General features: G+C 47.4%; 1 protein-coding gene across 1 annotated transcript in view; it reads right to left on the bottom strand.

Annotated features, from left to right (window-relative positions):
* The window catches only part of ZNF638 (zinc finger protein 638), a 51,860-nt gene that overhangs the window by 26,294 nt on the left and 3,547 nt on the right, over positions 1-22,019 (bottom strand). Inside the window, 7 exon segments of the mRNA XM_058804351.1 lie at positions 106-166; positions 4,416-4,532; positions 5,780-5,926; positions 7,524-7,801; positions 12,481-12,803; positions 14,396-14,434; positions 16,570-16,631. Of these exon segments, the coding sequence (XP_058660334.1) occupies positions 106-166; positions 4,416-4,532; positions 5,780-5,926; positions 7,524-7,801; positions 12,481-12,803; positions 14,396-14,434; positions 16,570-16,631 (1,027 nt within the window).

Below are 22,019 nucleotides of genomic sequence, written 5' to 3'. Positions count from 1 at the left end.
ATTTAATTAATAATTATTAATCATTAACTCCCAATTAAAGGTGAAAGTTTGAGCCCTTGGGTTCCCAATTATTGTAATTAACAGTAATTAATTAATGAGGGTCTTACTTGGTGCTTGTTGGAGGTTTTTTGGGGTTCAGAACTCGTTTTTTCACCGTTTTTTTCGCCTGGAATGGGAAAAAATGAAGATTTATTAACAATTGGTATTAATTATGAATGGGATTCTTAACTTTAATTAGTTACTGATAATTAAGTAATGATAAAATATTACTTATGACTGCTGTTAATTAAAACTTAATTCAGATTTTATTAATAAATATGCAGATTTATATATAAATATATTAAAATAATTAACACCAAAAATTCAGAGTATTGATTAATTTTGACTAAGATAATTTAATTTTTATTTTATTAAAAATATGGCTATGGAACAATAAATGCCTTAATAATAAAGTTAATAATAATTAATCATTACCTGTAACAATTAATCAATATTAGTTTCATTATTAATAACTGACATTGCATTTAAATAAGATGCTTAATTTAAATTCATTAATGCTAATTAAGCAGTTACAAAATATGAATGATATCCAATATTAATTAAAGTTTCAGTAAGATTTTATTAATAAATGTGCATATTTTTATATATAAATATATATATAAAATGAGCAAATAATTATCAATAACTAACCACATTAATTAATTTTAACAGTACTTATTTCACTTTTATTTCATTTTTATTACTTATTTTTAATCATAAATTAAACCATTTATTTGTGATCATTAATTATTAACTATTAATTTCATTTTTATTTCTTTTTTTAATTTCATTCTTCTAAAAACTGCGTGTACGGACACAGAGATCTATACAAACAAGGTTAATCATCATTAGTAATTAAGGGCAGTAATTAATTAATAGCTCTGGTTGGAATTCCCCGCTGGGGTTGCCACTCCTGGATGGAACCGGTCAGAATTCCCAGTTGGAATTTCTGGTTGGAATTCCCTCTCTCCGGTTGGAATTAATGGCTGGAATTCCTGGCTGGAATTCTCTCTCCTGGCTGGAATTCCCAACTGGAATTCCCTCTCCTGGCTGGAATTCCTGGTTGGAATTCCCTTTCCTGGTTGGAATTCCCAGCTGGAATTTCCTCTCCTGGTTGAATTCCCAATTGGAATTCCCTCTCCCAGTTGGAATTAATGGCTGGAATTCCCAGCTGGAATTTCCTCTCCTGGTTGGAATTCCCGGCTGGAATTCCCAACTGGAATTCTCTCTCCTGGTTGGAATTCCTGGTTGGAATTCCCGGCTGGAATTCCCTCTCCTGGTTGGAATTCCCAGCTGGAATTCCCAGCTGGAATTCCCGGCTGGAATTCTCTCTCCTGGTTGGAATTCCTGGTTGGAATTCCCAGCTGGAATTCCCTCTCCTGGTTGGAATTCCCAGCTGGAATTCCCAGCTGGAATTCCCGGCTGGAATTCTCTCTCCTGGTTGGAATTCCCGGCTGGAATTTCCTCTCCTGGTTGGAATTCCCAACTGGAATTCTCTCTCCTGGTTGGAATTCCCTCTCCTGGTTGGAATTCCCAACTGGAATTCCCGCTCCCAGTTGGAATTAATGGCTGGAATTCCCGGCTGGAATTCTCTCTCCTGGTTGGAATTCCCGGCTGGAATTCCCAACTGGAATTCCCTCTCCTGGTTGGAATTCCTGGCTGGAATTCTCTCTCCTGGTTGGAATTCCCAACTGGAATTTCCTCTCCTGGTTGGAATTCCCATCTGGAATTCCCAACTGGAATTTCCTCTCCTGGTTGGAATTAATGGCTGGAATTCCCGGCCGGAATTCCCTCTCCTGGTTGGAATTCCCAACTGGAATTCCCAACTGGAATTCCCAACTGGAATTCCCTCTCCTGGTTGGAATTCCCAACTGGAATTCCCTCTCCTGGTTGGAATTCCCGGCTGGAATTCCCAACTGGAATTCCCTCTCCCCGGTCGGAATTTCTGGCTGGAATTCCCAGCTGGAATTCCCTCTCCCAGTTGGAATTCCTGGCTGGAATTCCCAACTGGAATTCTCTCTCCTGGTTGGAATTCCCTCTCCTGGTTGGAATTCCCAACTGGAATTCCCTCTCCTGGTCGGAATTCCCTGCTGGAATTCCCAGCTGGAATTCTTGCTCCCAACTGCAATTCCTGGCTGGAATTCCCAGTTGGAATTCCCAGCTGAATCCCCACTCCCGGTTGGAATTCATGGCTGGAATTCCCACTGCCAGCTGGAATTCCCTGTCAGAATTCCCGGCTGGAATTCCCAGTTGGAATTCTCTCTCCTCTCCCAGTCAGAATTCCTGGCAGCAATTCCCTCTCCAGGCTGGAATTCCTGGTTGGAATTCCTGCTGCTGGTCAGAATTCCCAGTCCCAGTCAGAATTCCCATTGGAATTGCCACTCCCAGCTGGAATTCCCAGTAGGAATTCCTGGTTGGAATTCCCTCTCCCAGTCAGAATTCCCATCTGGAATTTCCAGTCCCAGTCAGAATTCCAGTAGGAATTCCTGGCTGGAATTCCCAGTTGGAATTCCCATTCCCAGTCCCAGCCAGAATTCCTGGCAGCAATTCCCTCTCCTGGATGGAATTTCTGGTTGAATCCCTGCTCCTGGTCACAATTCCCATTGGAATTCCTGTTGGAATTGCCACTTCCAGCTGGAATTCTCAGTCAGATTTCCCACTGGAATTCCCAGTCCCAGTAGGAATTCCCAGCTGGAATTCCCTGTCCCAGTGAGAATTCCTATTAGAATTCCCATTAGAATTGTCACTCCCAGCTGCAATTCCCAGTAGAATTCCTGGCTGAAATTCCCAGTCCCAGTCAGAATTCCCAGTCAGAATTCCCAGTCAGAATTCCCTCTCCCAGTAGGGATTCCAGGCTGGAATTCCCACTCCCATTCAGAATTCCCACTGGAATTCCTGGTTGGAATTCCTGGTTGGAATTCCCAGTCCCAGTCAGGATTCCTGTCTGGAATTCTCTCTCCCAGTAGGAATTCCCAGTTGGAATTCCCAGTCAGAATTCCCATTGGAATTCCCAGTCCCATTGGAGTTCTCAGTCGGAATTCCCAGTCCCAGTCAGAATTCCTGTTGGAATTCCCATTCCCAGTCCAATTCCCAGTCAGAATTCCCATTCCCAGTCCACTTCCCGTTGGAAGTCCCAGTAGGGATTCCCATCTGGAATTCCCAGTCCCATTGGAATTCCCAGTCCCAGTTAGAATTCCCATTGGAATTCCCAGTAGGGATTCCCATCTGGAATTCCCAGTCAGAATTCCCACTGGAATTCCCAGTAGGGATTTCCATCTGGAATTCCCAGTCCCATTGGAATTCCCAGTCAGAATTCCCATTCCCAGTCCCACTGGAATTCCCAGTAGGAATTCCCATTCCCAGTCCCGTCCCCGCTGGAATTCCCGTTCCCAGTCCAATTTCCAGTCAGAATTCCCAGTCCCACTGGAATTCCCCGTCAGAATTCCCGTTCCCAGTCCCACTCCCAGTCAGAATTCCTGTTCCCAATCCCATTCCCAGTCAGAATTCCCATTCCCAATCAGAATTCCCATCTGGAATTCCCAGTCCCCCTGGAATTCTCAGTCAGAATTCCCGTTCCCAGTCCAATTCCCAGTCAGAATTCCCAGTTCCAGTCAGAATTCCCATTCCCATTCCAATTCCCAGTCAGAATTTCCAGTCCCATTGGAATTCCCAGTCAGAATTCCCATTCCCAGTCCCATTCCTGTTGGAATTCCCATTCCCAGTCCCATTCCTGTTCCCAGTCCCATTCCCGCTAGAATTCCCGTTCCCAGTCCCATTCCCAGTCAGAATTCCCGTTCCCAGTCAGAATTCCCATTCCCAGTCCCGTTCCCATTCCCATTCCCGTTCCCAGTCCCATTCCCGCTAGAATTCCTGTTCCCAGTCCCATTCCCAGTCAGAATTCCCATTCCCAGTCCCGTTCCCAGTCCCATTCCCATTCCCATTCCTGTTCCCATTCCCATTCCCATTCCCATTCCCATTCCCAGTCCCGTTCCCGCTGGAATTCCTGTTCCCAGTCCAATTCCCAGTCAGAATTCCCGTTCCCAGTCCCGTTCCCAGTCCCGTTCCCAGTCCCATTCCCATTCCCATTCCCATTCCCGTTCCCAGTCCCGTTCCAGTTCCCATTCCCATTCCCATTCCCATTCCCATTCCCAGTCCCGTTCCCAGTCCCATTCCCATTCCCGTTCCCATTCCCATTCCCGTTCCAGTCCCAGTCCCGTTCCCAGTCCCATTCCCATTCCCGTTCCCATTCCCGTTCCCAGTCCCATTCCCATTCCCGTTCCCGTTCCCATTCCCGTTCCCATTCCCAGTCCCATTCCCATTCCCATTCCCGTTCCCATTCCCGTTCCCATTCCCAGTCCCGTTCCCGCTGTTCCCACCTGCGCTCTCTCGGCCACGCTGATCCGCACCCGTTTCCCGTTGAGCAGCACCGGCGCCGTCTCCCCAAACTTGACGGCGGCGATCACGGCCTCCTTGTAGTTCATCTCCAGGTAGGCCTGGAGGAAACACAGAGATATCCCAGAATTCCCAAAATTCCTGGAATTCCAGGGGGTTAGGGGGGGGTTCTGGGGGAATTGGGGTCAGGGGGAGGTGAGGGAGGGAAATCCGGCCGGGATCGGGAATTGCAGGGGGGATCCAAGGGTGGAGGGGAAAGGGAAGGGAGAGAAGGGAAAGGGAATAAGGAGGAAAGGGAAGGGGAAAAAGGGGAAAAAAGGGGAGGGAAAGGAGAGGAAAAAAGAAAACAAAAAGGAAAACAAAAAGAAAAAAAGGGGGAAGGGAAAGGAAAAAAGGGTGAAAAGGGGAAAAAAGGGGGGGATAAAAGAGGGGGAAAAGGGGGAATAAAAGCGGGGGGAAAAGGGGAAAAAGGGGGGGGGAGGGAAGGAAGGGGAGAAAGGTAAAAGGAAGGGAAAATGGGAAAAAAAGGAAAATAAAGGGAGAACAAAGGGAAAAAAAGGGGGGAGGAAGGGAAAAAAGGAAAGGAAAGGAAAGGAAAGGAAAGGAAAGGAAAGGAAAGGAAAGGAAAGGAAAGGAAAGGAAAGGAAAGGAAAGGAAAGGAAAGGAAAGGAAAGGAAAGGAAAGGAAAGGAAAGGAAAGAATACAGAGGAAAAGGGAAAAAGGAGATTAAAAGAAGGGAGAAAGGGAAAAAGGGGAGAGAAAGGGAGGAAAAAGAAGAAGGAAAAGGAAAATAAAGGGAGAACAAAGGGAAACAAGAGGGAAGGGGGAAAGAGAAAAAAGGGAAGGAGGAAAATGGGAGAAAAATTGGGGGAAAAGGGAAAAGGGGAGGGAAGGGGAGGGAAGGGAAGGGGAGGGAAGGGAAGGGAAGGGAAGGGAAGGGAAGGGAAGGGAAGGGAAGGGAAGGGAAGGGAAGGGAAGGGAAGGGAAGGAAAAGAGGGAAGGGGAATACAGAGGAAAAGGGAAAGGGAAAAGCAAAAAAGGAGATTAAAAAAAGGGAGGAAAGGGAAAAGGGAAAGGGAAAAGAAAAGAAGAGAAGGAAGGAAAATAAAGGGGGGGAAGGGAGGAAAAAAGAGGGAAGAATGGAGAAAAGATGAAGGGAAAAGAGAGAAAAAAGGGAATGGGAAGGGGGAAAAAGGGAAGGAAAAAAATCCCCCATCGATAAAATCCCAGAACTCTGAGTGGGAACAGCCCTGAACTCCCCAGTCCCAGCCCATCCCAGACAGGGAATTTTTGGGAATTTTGACCCCAATTCCCAACCCCAACTCCCAATCCCATTTTTGGGGCTGACCTCGTTGCGGGAGCGCAGCACGATGAGGTCGCTGACCTTCCCGAAGGGCTGCACCAACTTCTTGATGTCCTGGTCGGAAAATCCCGAATCGGGCAGGTCCGAGATCTGCAGCACCGTGCCACAGCTCAGCAGCTCCTCCCTGAGCAGCTGCAAAACAACAGCACCCACAGCATTCCCAACAATCCCATGGAACACCCAGAGAATTCCAACAATCCCCAATCCCATGGAACACCCAGAGCATTCCCAACAATCCCCATGGAACACCCAGAGAATTCCAACAATCCCATGGAACACCCAGAGAATTCCCAACAATCCCCAATCCCACGGAACACCCAGAGAATTCCCAACAATCCCCAATCCCATGGAACACCCAGAGAATTCCCAACAATCTCATGGAACACCCAGAGCATTCCCAACCATCCCATGGAACACCCAGAGAATTCCCAACCATCCCATGGAACGCCCAGAGCATTCCCAACAATCCCCAATCCCATGGAACACCCAGAGAATTCCCAAGAATCCCATGGAACACCCAGAGAATTCCCAACAATCTCATGGAACACCCAGAGCATTCCCAACCATCCCATGGAACACCCAGAGAATTCCCAACAATCCCATGGAACACCCAGAGAATTCCCAACAATCCCCAATCCCATGGAACGCCCAGAGAATTCCCAACAATCCCCAATCCCATGGAACACCCAGAGCATTCCCAACAATCCCATGGAACACCCAGAGCATTCCCAACAATCCCATGGAACGCCCAGAGCATTCCCAACCATCCCATGGAACACCCAGAGAATTCCCAACAATCCCATGGAACGCCCAGAGCATTCCCAACAATCCCCAATCCCATGGAACACCCAGAGAATTCCCAACAATCTCATGGAACACCCAGAGAATTCCCAACCATCCCATGGAACACCCAGAGAATTCCCAACAATCCCATGGAACGCCCAGAGAATTCCCAACAATCCCCAATCCCATGGAACACCCAGAGCATTCCCAACAATCCCATGGAACACCCAGAGAATTCCCAACAATCCCCATGGAACACCCAGAGAATTCCCAACAATCCCCAATCCCATGGAACACCCAGAGAATTCCCAACAATCCCCAATCCCATGGAACACCCAGAGAATTCCCAACAATCCACGGAACACCCAGAGAATTCCCGACAATCCCATGGAACACCCAGAGAATTCCCAACAATCCCATGGAACACCCAGAGAATTCCCAACAATCCCCAATCCCATGGAACACCCAGAGAATTCCCAACAATCCCAACAATCCCCATGGAACACCCAGAGAATTCCCAACAATCCCATGGAAGGCCCAGAGAATTCCCAACAATCCCCATAGAACACCCAGAGAATTCCCAACAATCCCCCAAACCCCAGGAATTCCCAAACTCCAGAAATTCCCAAATATCCCCCCAAACCCCAGAAATCCCACAAACCCCAGGAATTCCCACAACCCCCAAACCCCAGGAATTGCCCCAAACCCCAGGAATTCTCAAATAACCCCCAAAACCCCAGGAATTCCCAAACCCCAAGAGTCGCCCAAACCCTCAAACCCCAGGAACTGCCCCAAACCCCAGGAATTCCCAAATACCCCCAAACCCCAGCAATGCCCCAAACTCCAGAAATTCCCAAATATCCCCCCCAAACCCCAGAAATCCCACAAACCCCAGGAATTCCCACAAACCCCAGGAATTCCCAAACGCCGTGACTCCCCCACCCACCCTGTTGTAGGGCAGACTCTTCCCCGACTCCTCCTCCTCCTCCTCGTGCTGCTGCTCCCTGTCCTTTTTGGGGGTCCCCCCTGTGGCTTCGGGGGCGTCGCTGGGCCCGGCCCCGCCCTCCTTGCGGGGCGTTTTTGGGGTGGCCCGGGAGGGTTTTCGGGGAACCCCGAGGGTTTTCCCGGAGCCCAGGGAATCCTGCAGGGATTTGTGCCTCTGGAACTCGGCCAGGAAGCCCGGGCCCAGCGTGCGCATCACGGCCTCCAGCGCCGCCCGGCGGGCTGTGAGGGAAACGGGAAAAAATGGGTTTTTTGGGGAAAAAAAGGGATTTTGGGGATGTTTTTGGGAAAAAAAGGGGATTTGGGGGATTTTTGGGGTGGCCCGGGAGGGTTTGCGGGGAACCCCCAGGGATTTGTGCCTCTGGAACTCGGCCTGGAAGCCCGGGCCCAGCGTGCGCATCACGGCCTCCAGCGCCGCCCGGCGGGCTGTGAGGGAAACGGGAAAAAATGGGGTTTTTGGGGGAAAAAATGGAATTTTGGGGATTGTTTTGGGAAAAAAAGGGAATTTTGGGGAAAATATCAGGTATTTTGGGGATTTTTTTAAAAAAAAAAGGGAATTTTGGGGAAAAAATCGGGAATTTGGGGGATTTTTTGGGGAAAAAATCGGGAATTTTATAGGGATTTTTTTGGAAAAAATCGGGAATTTTGGGGAAAAAATGGACATTTTTGAGGGAAAAATGGGAATTTTGGGGGGATGTTTTAGGGAATTTCGGGAAAAAATGGGATTTTTTTTTTTTGAAGAAATGGGAATTTTAGGGGATTTTTTAGGAATTTTGGAGGGAAAAAATGGGGGTTTTGGGCAAAAAATGGGAATTTTTGGGGGATATTTCAGCGAATTTTGGGAAAAACCTGGGTGTCTTTTTGGAAAAAAATGGGGATTTTTTTGGGGAAAAAAGGGGGATTTTGGGGATTTTTTTGGGAAAAAAATTGGGAATTTTGGGAAAAAAATGGACATTTTTGAGGGAAAAATGGGAATTTTGGGGGGATGTTTTAGGGAATTTCGGGAAAAAATGGGATTTTTTTTTAAAAAATGGGAATTTTTGGGGATTTTTTTTTGTGGATTTTGGGGAAAAAATAGGAATTTCTTGGGAATTCTTTTGGACATACTTGGGAAAAAATGAGAATTTTCTCGTAATCTTTTTTTTTTAATTTTCAGGAAAAAAAATGGGATTTTTTTTTTTTAATTTTTTGGGAAATAACCCAGGAGTTTTTTTGGGATTTTTTGAGATTTTTTTGGCTACTTTTGGAAAAAAACAGGAATTTTTGGGGATTTTCTTTTGGATTTTGGGGGAAAATCAGGAATTTTTGGGGATTCTGTTGGGAATTTTTTTTTTAATTTTTGGGGAAAAAACCCAGGGAATTTTTTGGGAAAAGCCCTCCAGAGCGGCTTTCCTGGCCAGGAGGGAGAAACAGGAATTGCTGGGGGTTGGGGGAAAATGGGAATTTTTTTGGGAATATTTTGCAGAACGTTGGGAAAAAAAAGAGAATTTGGGGGGGATGTTTTTGGAAAAAAGAGGGAATTTTGGGGGGATTTTTGGGAATTTTGAGGGAAAAAGGGGAATTTTGGGGGAAAAAATGGGAATTTTGAGGGGATTGCTTTGGGAATTTTGGGAAAAATTAAGAATTTTAGGGGGTTATGTTAGAAAAAATAGGAATTTTTGAAAAATAATTATGGATTTTTTTTTATATTTTGGGGGAAAAATGGGAATTTTGGGAAATTTATTTTGGAATTTTGGGGGGATTTTTTTTAAATTATGGGAATAAAATGGGAATTTTTAGGGAATTTTTTTTTTTTTTTTTCAAAAAAATCGCCTGTAATTTATGGGGGAGATTTTTGGGATTTTTTAACAAATTCTTTGTCAATGTTTTGGGAATTTTTTGGGATTTTCCTGGGAATTCTTTGGGAATTTCCTGCTCCTGTCTGAGCCCGCAGTACTTACAAGCTCGGAGCCTTCCTCTAACTCTGCCTTCCTGCGCTGCTGGGGCTGCTTTAATTAGTCCTTAATTAGTCCTTAATTAATGCCCGGCTGCTGCGAGGCTGCGGAGAACCCACAGGTCGGTTATTGGCTGGAGCATTCCCAAGGTTTTGAATTTATCCCTAAAAAAATCCTGGGAATCCCAAAATTCCCTTTGGGGGTGGAAAAAAACCTGGGAATCCCATTGAGCAATCCCAAAATTCCCATCGGGAATCCCACTGAGCGATCCCAAAATTCCAATTAGGGGTGAAAATTTGGGAATCCCACTGAGCGATCCCAAAATTCCAATTAGGGGTGAAAATTTGGGAATCCCACTGAGCGATCCCAAAATTCCCATCGGGAATCCCACTGAGCAATCCCAAAATTCCAATTAGGGGTGAAAATTTGGGAATCCCACTGAGCAATCCCAAAATTCCAATTAGGGGTGAAAATTTGGGAATCCCACTGAGCAATCCCAAAATTCCAATTAGGGGTGAAAATTTGGGAATCCCACTGAGCAATCCCAAAATTCCAATTAGGGGTGAAAATCTGGGAATCCCACTGAGTGATCCCAAAATTCCAATTAGGGGTGAAAATTTGGGAATCCCACTGAGCGATCCCAAAATTCCAATTAGGGGTGAAAATTTGGGAATCCCACTGAGCAATCCTAAAATTCCCACTGGGTTTAAAAAGATTTAGGGAATCTCACTGATCATTCCCAAAATTCCAATTAGGGGTAAAAAACCATTGTGAATCCCAAAATTCCCAAAATTCCCATTGGGAATCCCATTGGGCATTCGCAAAATTCCCTTTGGGGTTATACAAAAACATCATGAATCCCACAGAATTCCCAAAATTCCCACTGGGGGTGAAGAAAACTTCATCAATGCCACAGAACTCCCAAAATTCCCATTGGGAATCCTACTGAGCATTCCCAAAATTCCCATCGGGAATTTCACTGAGCATTCCCAAAATTCCCATTGGAGATGAAGAAAACTTCATGAATGCCACAGAACTCCCAAAATTCCCATTGGGAATCCCACTGAGCATTCCCAAAATTCCAATTGAGGATTAAAAAATCATCATGAATCCCACTGAGCATTCCCAAAATTCCCATTGGGAATCCCACTGAGCATTCCCAAAATTCCCATCAGGAATTTCACTGAGCATTCCCAAAATTCCCATTGGGGGTGAAGAAAACTGGGAACGCCACAGAATTCCCAAAATTCCCTTTGTGGGGGTGAAGAAAACTTCATCAATGCCACAGAACTCCCAAAATTCCCACTGGGAATCCCAGTGAGCATTCCCAAAATTCCCATTGGGGTTGGAAATCTGGGAATTCTGCTGAACATTCCCAGAGTTCCCATCAGGAATCCCACTGGGCATTCCCAAAATTCCAACTGAGGATTAAAAAATCATCGTGAATCCCACTGAGCATTCCCAAAATTCCCATTGGGAATTTCACTGAGCATTCCCAAAATTCCCATTGGGGGTGAAGAAAACTTTGGGAACCCCACAGAATTCCCAAAATTCCCATTGGGGGTGAAGAAAACTTTGGGAACCCCACAGAATTCCCAAAATTCCCATTGAGGGTGAAGAAAACTTCATCAATGCCACAGAACTCCCAAAATTCCCACTGGGAATCCCACTGAGCATTCCCAAAATTCCCATTGGGAATCCCACTGAGCAATCCCAAAATTCCCACTGGGAATCCCACTGAGCATTCCCAAAATTCCAACTGAGGATTAAAAAATCATCATGAATCCCACTGAGCATTCCCAAAATTCCCACTGGGGGTGAAGAAAACTTTGGGAATTCCATTGAGAATTCCCAAAGTTCCAATTGAGGATTAAAAAATCATCGGGAATTCCACTGAACTTTCCCAAAATTCATCAGGAACCTCACTGAGATTTCCCAAAATTCCCTTTGGGAATCCCAGTGAAGAAAACCTTGGGAACGCCACAGAATTTCCAAAATTCCCACCAGGAATCCCATTGAGCATTCCCAAAATTCCCATCAGGTGTGAAGAAAACTTCGTAAATTGCCGTTAATTCCCAAAATTCCCTTTGTGGGAGGTGAAGAAAACTTTAGGAACACCAGGGAATTCCCTAAATTCCCATTGGGGGGGGGGGTGGAGAAAACTTCGCGAACAGCAGAGAATTCCCAAAATTCCCTTTGTGGGAGGAGAGGATAAACTTTGGGAATCCCACCCTCCCCGGTGTGTGTGTGTGCTCTGTGTGTGTGTGTGTGCTGTGTGTGTGTGTGTGTGTGTGTGTGCTGTGTGTGAGTGTGCTGTGTGTGTGCACTGTGTGTGCTGTGTGTGTGTGTGTGTGCTCTGTGTGTGTGTGTGTGTGCTCTGTGTGTGCACTGTGTGTGCTGTGTGTGTGTGTGTGTGCTCTGTGTGTGTGTGTATGTGTGCGTGTGTGCTGTGTGTGTGTGTGCTGTGTGTGTGTGTGTGTGTGCTGTGTGTGTGTGTGCTGTGTGTGTGCACTGTGTGTGCTGTGTGTGTGCTCTGTGTGTGTGTGTATGTGTGCGTGTGTGCTGTGTGTGTGTGTGTGCTGTGTGTGTGTGTGTGTGTGTGCTGTGTGTGTGTGTGTGTGCTCTGTGTGTGTGTGTGTGTGTGCTGTGTGTGCTGTGTGTGTGTGTGTGTGTGTGCTGTGTGTGTGTGTGTGTGCTCTGTGTGTGTGTGTGTGTGTGCTGTGTGTGTGTGTGTGTGTGTGCTGTGTGTGTGTGTGTGCGTGTGTTGTGTGCTCTGTGTGCTGTGTGTGTGCCCGGTGCGTGCAGACCTTCAGAGGAGCGGCTGGGCCGGCTGCAGGCATGCTCTGAACCCCGTTAATCCCTATCCTCCCCCGGTGCGTGCTGTGTGTGTGCCCGCTGTGTGTGTGTGCCCAGTGTGTGCCCGGTGTGTGTGTGCCCGGTGTGCGTGTGCCCGGTGTGCGTGCAGACCTTCCGAGGAGCGGCTGGGCCGGCTGCCGCGGGGGCGCTCGGCGCTGTCGGAGCGGCTCCGGTGGGGCCGGGGGCTGCCCCTGGCCAGGCTGCGCGGGCGGGAGCGGGACCGGGACCGGGATCGGGGCCGCGGGAGGTGCCGCCCGCCGGGGCTGCGCGAGCGCGGCCGCCGGAGCCGCCCGGGGCTGCGCGAGCGGGAGCGGCGGCGGCGCGAGGAGGAGCTGGGCGGGAGCGGCGGCGGCCGGGAGCGGCGGCGGGACGGGCTGGGCGGGGACAGCGAGCGGCGGCGCGGGGTGCGGTTCTCCTTGCGCTCGGCGCCATGCCTGCGATGGGACAGAGAGAGAGAGACGGGGGTGAGGCTGGGGAAAGGGTGATGGGATTGGGGATATGGGATTGGGGAGATGGGGGGCGAGGGATTGTGAGGAAAGGGGTGGGCATGGGGATAAGGGAAACGGGATTGGGGAAATGGGGGATTGAGGAAATGAGATTTGTGGAAATGGGGATTGGGGAAATGGGATTGGGGAAATGGGGATTTGGGGGAAGAAGGAAATGAGAAACAAAATGGGAAACGCTGGACAAATCTGGACTGAACTAGAAAAACTGGGGAAAAACTGATTAAACTGAATATGGGAAAAGGGGGATTTGGGGAAATGGGGGATTGGGAAAATGGGGATTGGGGAAAGGGGGATTTGGGGAAATGGGGATTGGGGAAAGGGGGGATTGGGGAAAGGGGGATTGGGGAAAGGGGGATTGGGGAAATGGGGATTTCGGGAAATGGGAGATTGGGGGAAATGGGAGATTGGGGAAATGAGATTTGGGGAAAGAGGGATTGGGGAAAGGGGGATTGGGGAAATGGGGGATTGGGGAAATGGGGATTTGGGGAAATGGGAGATTGGGGGAAATGGGAGATTGGGGAAATGAGATTTGGGGAAATGGGGATTGGGGAAAGGGGGATTGGGGAAAGGGGGATTGGAGAAATGAGATTTGGGGAAAGGGGGAATGGGAATATGGGGATTGGGGAAAATGGGGGATTGGGGAAATGAGATTAAGGGAAAGGGGGATTTGAGGAAAGGGGGATTGGGGAAATGGGGATTTGGGGAAATGAGATTTGGGGAAATGGGGGATTTGGAGAAATGGGGATTTGGGGAAATGGGAGATTGGGGAAATGGGGGATTGGGGAAAGGGGGATTTGGGGAAATGGGGGAAGTGAGAAACAAAATCGGAAACGCTGGACAGATCTGGAAAAAACAGAAAAACTGGGAAAAAACTGATTAGAAACTGGGAAAAAACTGATTAAAAACTGGGAAAAAACTCCCCAAAGAGATTTGGGGAAAGGGGGGATTTTGGAAAAGGGGGATTGGGGAAAAGGAGGATTTGGGGAAAAGTGGGGTTTGGGAAAAGGGGGATTGGGGGAAAAGGGGGGAATAGGGATTGCGGAAATGGGGAAAGGGAGGAAAAGGAGGATTGGGGAAAGGGGGAATTGGGGAAAGGGGGAAATGAGAAACAAAATGGGAAATGCTGGATAAATCTGCAAGAAAATGATTAGAAATTGGGGGAAAACTGGGAGAAAAAAAACTGGGGGAAAACTCCCCAGACAGATTTGGGGAAAGGGGGAAATGAGATTTCTGGAAAAGGGAAGAAATGAGAAAAATACCAGGAAAATACTGGACAAATCTGGACTAAACTAGAAAAACTGGATAAGACTGGAAAAAATGGTAAAAATTGATTAAGCTGAATATGGGAAACGGGGGATTTGGGAAAAGGGGAAAATGAGATTTGTTTTTTATAAAATTTTATAATAAAAATGTGACCTCGTGGAGAGGGGTTGGAAAGTGCAAACCAGGGAAAAGAAATTGTTAAAATTAATTAATTAATTAATGAGTAATTAGGGGAAGGAATGGAAAGCACAAGGTACCTGCTGGAGGAGTGAGCCTCAGGATTCCACTCGGGATATCTGTCAATGACAAAGGGAAAAATGTCAATGGAAAAGCCAAAATTCCCCAAAAAAGGGGATTTTTCCAGATAAATATTCCCATTTGGGACCCCAAAAGCACCAAATGTTGATTTCTGCTGGGAATATCCCTGGATGGGGTGGGAGGAACCTCAAATCAAACCATTCTAGGAATTTGGAGCCCCTTGGCTCTGGGAGAGCTGGGAATGCTCCCCTGGAGAAAGGAAAATTCCAGGGAATGCTCAGAGTCCCTGCAGGGGCTCCAGGAGAGCTGCAGAGGGACTGGGGACAAGGCCTGCAGGGACAGGAGCCAGGGAATGGCTCCCACTGGGAAAGGGGAGATTGGGCTGGGATCTTGGCAAGGAATTGCTGGCTGGGCTGGAATTGCCAGGGAATTTCCAGGAATTCCCAAGCCCTGGATCCCTGGCAGTGCCCAAGGCCAGGCTGGACATTGGGGCTTGGATCCATCTGGGATAGGGGGAGCTGTCCCTGCCCATGGATGGGCTGGAATTATTGGGATTTAAGGTCCCTCTCCAGCATTCCATGATCCTCAATGGATCCCCAGTGGATCCCAAATGGATCCTCAGCGGATCCCAAACAGATTCCCAGTGACCTCCCAACTGATTACCCAGTGGATGTCCAATGGATTCCAGAGTGGATTCCCAATGGATCCCAAAAGGATTCCACAATGGGTTCCTAGAGAACACCCAGCTGATTCCCAGTGGATCTCAAAAAGATCCCCAGTGGGTCCCCAGTTGATTCACAGTGCATTCACAATGGATTCTCAGTGAATTCTCAGTGAATCCCCAAAATATCCCCAGTGGATTCCCAATGGATCCCAAATGGCTTCCCAGTGGACCCCCAATTGATTCCCAGTGGATCCCCAATGTATCCCAAATGGATCCCACAGTGGATCCATTTGGGACACATTGGGAATCATGGAATGCTGGATTCCTAATGTATCCCACAGTGGATTTCCAATGGATTTCACAGTGGGTTCCCTATGGATTCCCAGTGAATTCCCAACTGATCCCAAATGGATCCCACCGTGCATTCCCAAAAGATCCCAAATGGATTCCCCAGTGGATCTCAAAAATATCCCCAACGGATCCCCAGTGGAATCCCAATGGATCACAAATTGATTCCCCAGTGGATCCCCCAGTGGATCCCAAATGGATTCCACAGTGATTCCCAACATACTCCCAATGGATCCCAAATGGATCCCACAGTGGACTCCAAATTTATTCCAAATGGATTCCACATGGATTCAACAGTGCATTCCAAATGGATCCCGAGTGGATCCCAAGTGAATTCCAAATGAACTACCAACAGACTCCTGGCAGATCCCCAATGGATTCCAAATGGATCCCCCCAGTGCAATCCCAGTGGATCTCCAACTGATTCCCAACTGATTCCCACTGGATCCTCAGTGGATTGCTAATGGATCCCAAATGAATTCCCCCATGGATTCCCAATGGATCCCTAGCAAATCCCCAACTGATTCCCAGTGCATTCCCGATGGATCCTCAGTGGATTCCAAATGGATCCTGAATTGATTCCACAGTCGGTTCCAAATTGATTCCCAGTTGATCCCAAAGCGGATTCCCAATGGAACCCAAATGGATTCAGCAGTGCATTCCCAATGGATGCCCAGTGGGTTCCCTGTAAATCCCCAGTGGATCCCGAGTGAATTCCCAGGGGATTCCCAATGGACTCCCAAGATTCCTGGGAGATCCCCAGTGGATCCCAAATGGATCCCCCAGTGACATCCCAGTGGATCTCCAACAGATTCCCAATTGATTCCCAGTGGATCCCCAGTGTGTCCCAAATGGATCCCACAGCAGATTCCCAATGGACTCCCAACGAATTCCCAGCGGATCTCAAAAAGATCGCCAGTGGATCCCAAAGTAGATTCCAAATTGATTGACATGGGTTCAACAGTGCATTCCCAATGGATCCCTGGCGGATCCCCAATTGCTTCCCACTTGATTCCCGAGTGGATCTCCAATTGATTCCCACTGGGTTTCCAAATTCCCAATGGATCCCCAATTGATTTCCAACGGATCCCTGGCAGATCCCCAATTGATTCCCAGTGGATCCTTAGCAGATCCCCATCAGACCCCCAGTGGATCCCTTACTGTTGGCGCAGCCTGCGGCAGCTCTCGAGGTGGTCGGGGTTGTTCTGGTGCAGGATCCAATCCTGGGGAAAAGAGAACATTGGGAAAAGTGGGATCAGGGTGTGGAAAGCCCAGGATCACCCCAATCCCTCGGGGCTGGGTTTGCACTCTCCAGCCCATCTTTACCTCGGAAAAGTCAAATTCCCATGGAATTCAGGCAGAAGGTTAAAAGCTGATTATCACTGCTCTAGCACAAGAGCCTCAATTAAATTGATTAATTCAATCAATTAATTAAACGAAACTATTACATTAATTAATTAAATCAGTTCATTAAATCAATTAACTCATCAATTAATGAGCGGGATGGCAGCAGCACATGGATCACCAGAGGCTGCTCCAAAATAAATCAGAATTAAAGGGAATGAATCCATGATTTGCTGTCACATCCATGAGCAATTCCAGCTCCCTCCAAACGTGGCATCTCCATATCCAACCTCATTCCCAGCCTGGAATTTCTGCGCCTGGAGCTCTGGAAATGTTCAGTTCCCATCATGTCACAGCTCAAAGGTCACTGCAGAGCCTCAGGATGTTTTCAACGCTCGTTTATCATTAAAATATCAGATAAAAATAGGATTTAATTCCATATAAAAATGCCTAAAGTCTGGTTTAAATGGGAAAATTGACAGGGAGCTGGGAAAAAAAAAGGAGGCAGTTTTCTATGGAGAAAGGAATATTCCTTGGAAAACTCTGGGATTCTTCAAGGTGGAACATCACCAATGATAATTATTAAATATTCTTGGGAAAAAAAAATCAACTTCCAGTGGCTCTTAAAGTATAAATTCAAATCAAATATGGAATAATTAATATAAAATAATGGATCTGAAGAGTCGGGATGATGGAATAATTCCTACGAGGATAAAGCAGCATTTTCAGCATTCCAAGCTGGTTTTCCCTAATTCCAGACCATCCCTAAGCAATCCCATTCCCAAGGATCCGGATTTTTCCAGGATTGAATTTAACCAGGATAAAAAAAAAAAAAATGCTGCTCCTCAAGGAAAACTTTGCGGGAATGAGAAGGGAATTTGACTCCCAGGATTCCAATTCCATGGTTCCAAGGAGGAGTTTTGGCTCCCAAATCCCTCCAGCTGCTGATCCAAGACTTTTGGGAATCTTCTTCTCCTTGCCAGGTCCTCACCAGCCAAAGCCCTCTGGATTTATGGATTTTCCTCCTTTCTGCCTCATTCCTAACTCTTCCCATTCTTTGGGAATATTCTAGTGTCCACAGAACCCAAAACCTGGATTTATGGATTTTCCTCCTTTTTGCCTCATTCCTAACTCTTCCCACTCTTTGGGAATATTCCACTGTTCATAGAATTCAAAACCCTCTGATTTATGGATTTTCCTCCTTTTTGCCTCATTCCTAACTCTTCCCGCTCTTTGTGAATATTCCACTGTCCACAGAATCCAAAACCATCTGGATTTATGGATTTTGCTCCTTTTTGCCTCATTCCTGGCCCTTCCCACTCTTCAGGAATATTCCACTGCCCATGGAACCATCATGGAATGGTTGGGTTGGAAGGGAACCCAAAGATGATCCCAGGTTGCTCCAAGCCCTATCCAACCTGGATTGGGACATTCCGGGGATGGAGCAGCCACGATTTTTCCTGGGATCCAAAGAAATCCTTCCCCTGAAATTACAGGATCCCTTCCCATAAATCCTGGTGAGAAGAAAAATTCCATCTGAACTCCTCCATTCCCACCTTCCCTAATTCCATCCCAACCTCCTCTCGCTCAGGTATCACCACCAAGAAGTCCTGGAAGCAGAAGGAGGTGGAACAAAGTGTCCAAGAAAGGAATTCCAAGTGCAAATCTCCATGGAAAACAGAAAATCCCAAGGATTTCACAAATTCCAGGTCCAAGGAGGCATCAGCCCCAACTTTGAGTGGATTTGGGAAACAAAAGTGGATAAAAATAAGGATAAATCCCATCCCTCGTGCTGGGAATGTTTCAAATCCACTTCATTCCAGATGTGAAGGGACTGAGGATGAAGGAACTGTTATTCCAAGAAATCTGCTCCATCCAAGACGTGAAGTGTTTGGAGAAGGAGGAATCCCACAAATCTCACTTTGTTATTCCTGCAGGACGCAATTCTGAGCTGAAAAGGAAGCTGTTCCATGGAATATCCATAAAATCCTTCGAGATTTTGAGGATTTGGGAAATTAGAATTGAAAGGGAACAGCAGAGGGTCAGACTCCGCCTATCCCAGAGCAGAATTGGGAATTTTGCCCTAAAAAACATCCAGGACACAAAGATTTTTGGGAATACCTGGCCCAAGCATCGATTTTGGTCTCAAATTCTGATTTTAATGCCCCAAAATCCACCTTGGTGTGGCTGCTCCTCACAGCCAGCCCTGAGGATCCCACAGAAATGTTCCTCAGGATCAGAGCCCAACCTCTCACCCCGGCCCTTCCTCCCTGAGACCAAAATGAGGCCAAATCTGTCAAATTCTGGTGCTGCCCCAACCCCACCTTCCATGGGCACCTCCACAAATTCCACCATTTTTTCCACAAATTCCCAATATTTTTTGGACCTGCCTGCTTCAAATGATCCATTTTCCATAAAAACCTCTGGATGCAGGTGGGAAACACCAAAACGTGTGGCTTCTAAACCAAAAACAAACAAAACCCCCTTGAAATGTATCAGAAATCTGTAAAAATGACATCCAGGGAGATTTTTTTTTTCAGGGAAAATTCAGCTCCCAGAGTTTTGGCACAGCCAAGTTGGAGGGATGATGTTGGGATGAATATCCCACATCCAGGTGGGAACTTCTGGGTTTCATATTCCAGTGGTTGGAATTCTCTTCCCATGGGCAACACAGCATGATCAGATCCAAAATGAGTCAATTCAAGAGTAGATTTTAAAAATCCATGGAAAAAGCATGAAAAATCCACAAAGAAAACATGGGGAAAAGGGAGCTCAGGACCAACAGCCTGAACTCAGAATCCATCACTGGAATTTTGGTTTTAGGGTCTTCAAATGTGGGATAGAGAAGGTTTTCCTCATTGGGCACCTTCATCTTCATCCAATGTCAGTTCTGTTATCCCAGAATCCTGGAATGGTTTGGGTTGGAAGGGACCTTAAATCCTATCCCATTCCTGCTCCTGCCATGGGCAGGGACACCTTCCCCAATCCCAGGTGGATCCAAATCCATCCAGCCTGGCCTTGGGCACTGCCAGGGATCCAGGGGCAGCCACAGCAAATCTGGCAATTCCAGCCCAGCCCCTGCCCACCCTCCCAGCCAGCAATTCCTTGCCAAGATCCCAGCCCAATCTCCCCTTTCCCAGTGGGAGCCATTCCCTGGCTCCTGTCCCTGCAGGCCTTGTCCCCAGTCCCTCTGCAGCTCTCCTCGAGCCCCTCCAAGGACTCTGAGCATTCCCTGGATTTTTCCCTTCTCCAGGGGAACATTCCCAGCTCTCCCAGCCTGGCTCCAGAGCATCTCCATGGCCTCCTCTGGATTTGCTCCAGCAGCTCCAGGTCCTCCTGGCATTGCCCCAAAGCTGGAGGCAGCTCTGCAGGTGGGGTCTCACCTGGGCAGAATTCCCACCTTTCCTGCTGCCCACGCTGTGGGATCAGCCCAGGACATTTGGAGCTTCCCATCCAGGACACCCCAAGTCCTTCTCCCAGAGCTGTTCCAATCGTTCTCTTCCTATCTTGGATCTGTGCTGGGATTGTCCTGCTCCAGGAGCTCCTGCCCTTGCTGGGCCTCACGAGGTTGGGATGGTCCCACCTCTCCAGGCTGTCCAGGAAAATCCCTCCAGGTGTGATCCCAGGGCAGTTCTTGGCGTCACCTTCACCGTGCCAAGGGTGACTGATCCCGGTGTCCTTGTCACCGATGGAGACGTTGAATGGTGCTGACCCCAATCTCAGGGTGGCTGGTCCTACCTGGGTATGGAGCTGGTGACAACTCCAAGCGCCACCATCCATGAAATCCATTTCTCCAGGCCAAGGGCAGCCATGCCACCTGGGACAGCATCAAATGTCTCAAGTCCTTGGGAATCACTGGATCTGGTGGCTCCTCCAACCTGAGGTCCCATCCAGCTCTCACAGGACAGGGAATGGTTGGGATGATAAATCTTGAATGTCCAGGTCATCTCCAACCACCCAAAACCGACCAGATCTGCTGAACTGCACAGCTGGAATTGAGAGGAATTCTTCAATCTCTGCAATTCAAGATACACCAGTTGCACATTTCCTCATCAAAATTTTATTTTTGGGATTAAACTCCCAAACTCTCATGGTTCTTCTGCACCAGAGCTGGTCCTAGGAGGTCTCCTGTGTCCCTGGGAGACAAAACACCAAACACTTCCCAAAGGAAGGGAATCCAGGCCAGAGCTGAAGGACAGGGAGCAGGTTTGGGGGGCTGCAGTAGGATCAGGATTCCTGGGAACACATCCCAGCCCAGTGCCACCAGGACAAGATCTCACAACCTTTAATCCACCCCAAAACCCTCAGCCAGAGCTGATTTGCCAACAGATTTTTAGTGACAACATTTCCCTGCTTAAACGAGCTAAGAATTCCCATCTCAGTTAATTCCCTTTTCCAAAATTGTTTTTCCCTTTGTTAACACTCCCCACCTTCGTCTTCCTGTTCAATTTTACCCATTTTTATTTAAATTCATCCTTCCCGTCCCACTTCCAGCTGCCCATCTCCCTGGCCCTCAGCACTTCCTGGGGAAAAGGATTTGGGAATCTCTGGGTTTTTCCCTAACAAAGCCGTCCCCATTTTCAGCCAGATTTTTAACTCACAGCAAACAGAGCCTAAAATCTCCAGGATTTTGCCAAATTACAAAAATCCCTCCCCCGCAGCCTCTCCACACTTTGCAATTCAAACACATTAAATAATTATTAATTAATTACTCTGGGTTTTTATATCACGTTCTCCAATATTTTTGATGGATCAAACCTTGGGCTTTTCCAGGAAAACCCACAGCTTCCAAAACATTTTTCATCTCCAAATATCCACCATTTTCTCCCTTTATTTTTTCCTTCAAAGCTCAAACTGTGATTTCCTTCAAGGCTGAGAGCCCGGCGGGATGAATGGACGCATTTTCCGTGTCGCCCCGAGCCAGCCTCTGGGATATTCAGCGTTGTCACACAGAGCAGATTTGGAAGATGAAATTTCAGGTTCTAAATGGGCTCTTTTGTTTTCAGGCAGAGTTTGGAGGAGGAGGAGGGGGGAATGAATACACAGACATCTCACCCACCCCCAGACATGATTTGAGTCCCCCACACACGACATTAAAATTTCACTCCGCTGCTCAAGGTTTGTTTTGTTGTTTGAAACCCGCTGCAAAGTCAAAAAAACATTTCAATACTAAAATAAAAATTAAAATCAACACGTAAAGCAACTCTGAAATGCAACTGGGAGCAGAACACGCCGTTACAATAATTTCTAGCATCATTCCCAACACT

The sequence above is a fragment of the Ammospiza caudacuta genome, chromosome 4, assembly GCF_027887145.1.
Source record: "Ammospiza caudacuta isolate bAmmCau1 chromosome 4, bAmmCau1.pri, whole genome shotgun sequence".
Taxonomy (NCBI): Eukaryota; Metazoa; Chordata; class Aves; order Passeriformes; family Passerellidae; genus Ammospiza; species Ammospiza caudacuta.
Note: the sequence above shows the minus strand (reverse complement) of the source record. Positions and strands in the feature narration are given on the sequence as shown.